General features: G+C 36.5%; 1 protein-coding gene and 1 pseudogene across 1 annotated transcript; one reads left to right on the top strand and one right to left on the bottom strand.

Annotated features, from left to right (window-relative positions):
• Positions 1-373: 373 nt before the first annotated feature.
• On the bottom strand, positions 374-1,282 carry LOC113294644 (transcription factor MAMYB-like). Its single transcript, XM_026543029.1, has one exon. It carries the CDS (start codon positions 1,280-1,282, stop codon positions 374-376), a length of 909 nt encoding a protein of 302 aa, XP_026398814.1.
• Positions 1,283-1,427: 145 nt separating this feature from the next.
• The window catches only part of LOC113294643, an 11,011-nt pseudogene continuing 5,811 nt past the window's right edge, over positions 1,428-6,627 (top strand).

Below are 6,627 nucleotides of genomic sequence, written 5' to 3'. Positions count from 1 at the left end.
AACAACAATGAAAATCTACCTCATGAATGAAAAAAATAAATGATAAAGACAAGTGCCCAATCTAGTCCAAACATAAACTTAAAGAACTAAAGATAAATAACTTTATTTTACTTGCATTCATTTGCAGTGATTCCTCAAGAAATCTATAGTAACTTTGTTTAGTGTACTGAAATGGGTTTTACAATTGTTACCCATTAGATTAAAGATTAAAGTTCCTTGTCTAGGTAAATAAAACAACATGAACAATTGAAAACAAATTATACCCTAGTAAAATTAAAACGTAATCTCGATTCTCCTCATTATCAAAATATAGACCATACCTCTCGAAATGCTTCCAAAACAAAAAGCCAATAACCGCAAACAAACTTAAATTCTAATCCCCAGAGGTTTTGGAACTACGAAAATCGTTTTTCAACTCCTTTGCCCTTTTCATACATACAGCTTTAGATTTACCTGGAACAGCAACTGCAATTTTCTCCCATCTCATTGCAACATCCTTTGGAAATGCTTTTAAAGCATTAAGAAGAGCAACATCTTCAGCAGAAGTCCAATTTGAATTTTCTTTCCTGTCATCATTAATCAATTCGAAATCCCCATTTGATTCTTCCACCAATCTCTTATCTAATGGTTTTCTCTGTTTCAAAAACTGAGAAAATGAATCCCCATTACCTACTTTCCTTTCTGATAATGATTTCCCCATTTTAATCACACTTTCTAATCCATGCCTACCTTGAAAAGCTTCAGTAATCAATTCCCATCGTTTTGGTTCTCCAACTGGATGTTTCAAAATCTGTTTCTTCAACATCTCAAAATCCTCTTCCACCCATTCTTTCTCTTCATAAACCACATCAGTAGTATTATTCGTATTCATCTTCAATTTCTCAGAACTCTTGGCATTAACATCCCTGAGATCGTCATTTTTCTTAACTGTTTGGTGTTGTTTCCGATTAAATCCTCTTCTCTTATCCCCGGTTTGATCCGCCTCATCCTCTTCATTTAGTGGTTCGAGGATTTGACCTTGACCAACACGAATATCACCAGCAGTGATTGAATTAGGAGCAAATGGACCAACAATTAGAGAAAGAGAAAACCAAAATACAATGAATTTTAGGGTTTCAGATTCAAAAACAAAGATTGATGTAATAATAAGAATTACAGAGATGATGATGCATGAAACTGCAAGGGTTTTGTTTACTTTAAAGTTTTCAGGTTCTGTTTCTGTTGATGCCTTGGATTGAAACATAAATCTGGAAGGTCTACTCTCTTCATCTAAAAACTCCATCGCTCCGAGATTTAGATGCAGAGAGAATGAGAGTTGGTGTATAGAAGAAGACTATATAGAAACCCCAAAAAATGGAAACAGTTTCCGGTTCGGATACCGTGTATGGATGCGGTTCTTAGATGAACCCGATGTTTGTTAGTCCGACTCTCTGTTGGTATTTATTACTACCGGGTTTCAACAGTCTTTCTCTTTTTTTCTTTCTTTGGTTCACCACCACCAACTTCTGTGTGTTCTAAGTAAAACCCTAAACCCTAATCCCAGATTAGAGGATAAAAATGGGGATACCAGCATTTTATAGATGGTTATTTACGAAATACCCATTATCAGTTGTTGAAGTTCTTGAAGAAGTACCTGGTGTTGTTAATGGTGAAAAAATTCCACTTGATACTAGTAAACGTAACCCTAATGGTGTTGAGTTTGATAACCTGTATCTTGATATGAATGGAATTATTCATCCTTGTTTCCATCCTGAAGGCAGGGTATTATAATTTTTATCATCTCTTCCTGTTTCTCAGTTTATTTGTTTCTCTACTTTGAATTTTAATTTTAATGTTTAACTTTTCTGTATATATAGCCGCCTCCTGATACTTATGATGAAGTATTTAAAGATGTATTTCGATATATTGATCGAATTTTCTCGCTTGTTCGACCTCGCAAGATTCTCTATATGGCAATTGGTGAGATACACGATTTGTGAACTGTATCTTTGAATTTTTTGCACACTTTTCTTACATAAGCTTTTTCTTTGTTTCTGTTGGCTTCCTGTTGGAATAGACGGTGTTGCACCTCGAGCCAAAATGAATCAACAGAGGGCAAGGCGATTTAGGTCTTCAAAGGATGCGGCTGATGCTGTGAGTGGGTTTTCATTGTATTTTTTTAATTTTGGTCAATAAGAAATGAATCTAAAGACTCTGGCAAAAACAAAGTGGTATAATCAGCGCTGGATTCAGTTTTTTAGCTCTTTTACGGAACAATCCAGTCCACCTATTCTATACTTATTTCTTCTACCAGTGACATACTAGTGAGTAGTGATTACTGTTTACCACTTAGAAGTCCTGCGCGGCTATTTTGAGAGTTGTTCATAACTGAGTTTTGTTAGGCTGCTGAGGAGAAGCTGAAACACGAGTACGAAAAAATGTTGCCTACATTGGAGCAAGCTAAGACACTTGATTCAAATGTAATCACACCTGGAACAGAGTTCATGGCTTCATTGACATCTGCTCTTCAATACTATATACATCTGAGGCTTAATTCAGATCCAGGGTGGCGGGGAATCAAGGTAAGTTTGTATGCTTATTTTTGCCATTTTTATGTTGTTGTTCCCTTCCCATCTCCCGCAATATCCTTATTGGATTTGGATAAGATTCTGAATCCGAGTATACTGGTATTTTGAAGGTCATTCTTTCCGATGCTAGTGTGCCGGGTGAAGGGGAACACAAGATAATGTCATACATCCGCTTGCAAAGAAACCTACCGGGATATGATCCAAACACGCGGCATTGTTTATATGGGCTGGTAAGCAAAGTAGATTCCTTTGTTCTTGTGTTTGAGATATATTAGCTAGCTGCCGCTGTGCTGTCTCTTAGTTAGTGTCATGATAGATTTTTGCACTACTCCTTCTTTCAGGATGCCGACTTAATCATGCTTGGTTTGGCTACACATGAAATACATTTTGCAGTTCTCAGAGAGGTACTTGTGCCTGGAAGTACGAATTATTTTTATGTTTTTTTCCTTTTGGTGTTGGAGCGTCAAAAAATTCATTTGCTGAATTGATTTCTGTCCTTGCACAGGATGTTCGTATGGACCAGAACAAATCGAAGCGGGGAGCAGAGGTGAAGTTGAAGCTTGAAGGCAAGGACGCAAATGATAACATCTCGAATCAGTGCTTTGTGGTACGTTTTGTTGTTCAAACGAAATACTGAATGTAAAGAATTTTTTATTCAGTCATCAACTCAAGTAGGTATCTTGATTTAGTAGGTACACATTATATGTAGTCTATGTATGACTGCATTAGCAAGCCAATTTGTTACTATATTTTAATGAGTATGGAGAGGTATTTCTAATGCTAAAATGGAGACTTGGAGACCAACAGTAGTCAGTAGGTACTTATTTCTAGGCGAAGCAATTCTGATTTCTACAGCTACTACAGAAAAAACCCTACAGAAATGAAAACGACAAAATTTTATCGGAGGAAAGCAGTAACTTTGTTAAAAACCCCATTCGGGAGATACAAGTGGTATTGATGAGGATGATGGTGGTGTTGAAGTTGTTATGACACAATGGTAGAGGTATTGGTACTTCCTTCTAGGTGAAGCAATTCCATTTTCTACTGCTACTACAGAAGAAATACAACACAGGAAAAAAACACAACAGAAATAAAAACAGAAACAAGAAAATTTACCGTGGGAAAGCATTAACTTTGTATAAAAAAACCATTTGGCAGAAATATACGAGTGTACTTGTAATGTTTGAGTGGTTGAAATAGTATGAGGATGATGGTGGTGTTGGAGTAGTTATGACACAGTAATAGAGGTATTATGTGGTAGGGACTGGAGTGGTGATGCTGAACTGGCGATTTCCATTGGTGAAGATGGCAGTGCCAATTGCTAGTGGCGGTGCCAGTAGTCTGTCATAAGTTGAACGCCTTAATTGTGTAATACATTTTACTCTCTATAATCAGAAGCGGAAACTCTGCCTGCCTTAAGTTGTAGAATAATTACCGTTAAAGTCATGTTGTACAAGATACTAAATTAACTTTCGATTTTATCTCAATCCCTCATTTGACTTTATTTGAACAATTTAACGAGTTGTACCATTCTCATTACAAGGTTGAGTTCTTTTAGTCTTAACCATTTTCTTACTCATTGGCACCACTATCTTGTTACGAGATATCATAACTGTATGTTCTATAATTAAACAATGAAGGTAGTGATTAGCTTACTAATACTGAGAAATCAGAGTTGCTGGCATGAGCAGTTTGATTGTAATTTTCGGGAGTTAATCGTGTTCCTTGACAGCCATATGGATATTGTGCTTACCTCATCTATCAGTTAGTTTCCATATGGAACGTAGATATTTTATGTGAACATTTACATGTTTTACAGGAATTTACATCCACTGAAAATCAAAATATCTATCATTTCCTGTGGTAATGATGTAATATTTTCACAATCACACCATACTTTTTGAATTTTCTATGCCAGTTTCTCAACGTGTGGGTGCTCAGGGACTACCTGGTACATGACATGAAAATACCAGGTTCAGCAGTGAAGCAAGATATAGAGCGTCTGATCGATGATTTCGTCTTCATGTGTGTGTTTGTCGGAAATGATTTTCTACCCCATGTGCCATCGTTGGATATCTCAGAGGTTCGTCTTGGATTGTGCTCATTTTTTTGTAATAGACTACCATTTTTCGTGAATATAGTGTGATGATTAAGTGTATTACAAATTGAACTCTATTTGGGAATAGAGCCAGACCCAATCACAACTTGCACAAATGCTCATCTCATCACAAACAGCTGATTCTAAAGTCTGATTAGTGAGTAGATGATTGTATTGTGTTGTGAAATATAACACTTCTCTAATGACGCAGGGAGCGCTTGATCTACTAATGGATGTGTACAAAAAGGAATTTGTCAATATGGGTGGCCACCTTACCAACTCTTATGAGGTGCATATACCGCATATTTGATTTGAAGCAGAAGAGTGCAGAACCATTTTGTTTTTCAACCTTCTCTTTTTCCTTTCTCGAGCATCACTTTTATCTATTCTGTCACGTTAGTTGCTTCTTGGCCGAATTTATTGAAACATGTCGGTGATATGCCAGATCACAACCTTTAAAATTTTCGTTTTTCTGATTCTTGAAAGGCATGCAGACTGTTAAGAGAACAATTTTCTTCTTATTTTTCCATTAACATGGCTATACGATGTTGGCTAGTGTCTGGTTATGTTCTTGTCGTTCACTTGCTCAAATTTTGTAGTCCTGTAAAATCTGTTTTGGACGTAATATCATATTTTATTATGAATTGAGCTATAGGGTTACACAGACAAATGAAATTAGGAAACTAGGAACCACCATCAGAAACTTTTAGTAGTGAAGATAGGGGTTCAAGAATGGTAAGACCATCCTCTCTCTTACTGTTCATCCTAGCTTATGTGATTAGGTTCCGCATTCTTGAAACATAACAGGTTTTTCCTTTAGTGACATACATCAAAGACCGTATTTTGTGGCTTTCAGATCTAAGTATATTTTTGTGCTACATTTTGGGTTTGTGAGCTAATATCTTACTTAAACCTGATACTACTTCCCTGGTCACTGGGTGTGGGCTCAACCTCGCCCCTTAGTATTTTTTTAGTTGAACTTTGGGTAGCTTAGCGTCACCTTTTCATATTTTGACACTCATGCTTCTTTTCGGGTTTGTTTATGCTTAAGAATTCTACATTCTGAGTATCATTGCTTTCATGTGCTTGCACATTATCTTTGCCATTTTTTGAGCCACCTCTTGAGTGCAGTTGCTCTCATGTGTTCCAGATCCATAGTAGATAATCTTTATCATCTTTGGGTTAGCCACCGCATACTTCTGCATTGTACCGTACATAAAGACATATGTAATCTTTCTGGTGTTCTAGTTTGGGATTGGCAATTCTCTTCCTTTCCATTATACACATATTAAACAATTTTATTTGTAGGTTAACTTGAAACGCGTTGAGCACTTCTTGCAAATGGCTGGGCTGAATGAAAATGCCATCTTCAGAAAACGTAGCCAGGTTCTATATTTTCTTATATTTTTTGAATTCAAGAATTGGCGCATAAAACATATTAACTTACCCAGGCAGTTGATATTTTCTTTTGTTCTATTCTGCTACAAATATTGAACCATTTCTAACTCATCTTGGGAAGTTTCTGAACAATGACATTCAGTCCATGACTACCCTTGAGAGAATATTGGTTATAAGTGATAACTTGTCATGCATGTACAGTTGTGCTATGCCAAATTCTATTGAGTGTTCCGTATTTTCTTTTGTATTATTTCTTTAGTGAATCTTTGGTCTTTTACCTCGCCTTTCATGAGTCTCTTAGCACTGATCTAGAAACAAAATCTTAACTGTACTTTTTGTTCCATTGTACTGAAGTTGGTCCAGAAATAACTTGGCTATGATGATCAGGTAGAAAAAGAAAAACGTCAATTCTTTAAGGATATTCCGGGTGTAAACCACGGTGGCTTTAAAGGCACACATAGGCTTCCTGAGCAAAAGAAGAATCCTAAAGCTTTCTGGGAATTCCTTGAGCATAGCTCAAAGACAGTTTCTGCTACATTAGGAAATGTGAGTATTTGGTGAATG

The sequence above is a fragment of the Papaver somniferum genome, chromosome 7 (genome assembly GCF_003573695.1).
Source record: "Papaver somniferum cultivar HN1 chromosome 7, ASM357369v1, whole genome shotgun sequence".
Lineage (NCBI taxonomy): Eukaryota > Viridiplantae > Streptophyta > Magnoliopsida > Ranunculales > Papaveraceae > Papaver > Papaver somniferum.
Note: the sequence above shows the minus strand (reverse complement) of the source record. Positions and strands in the feature narration are given on the sequence as shown.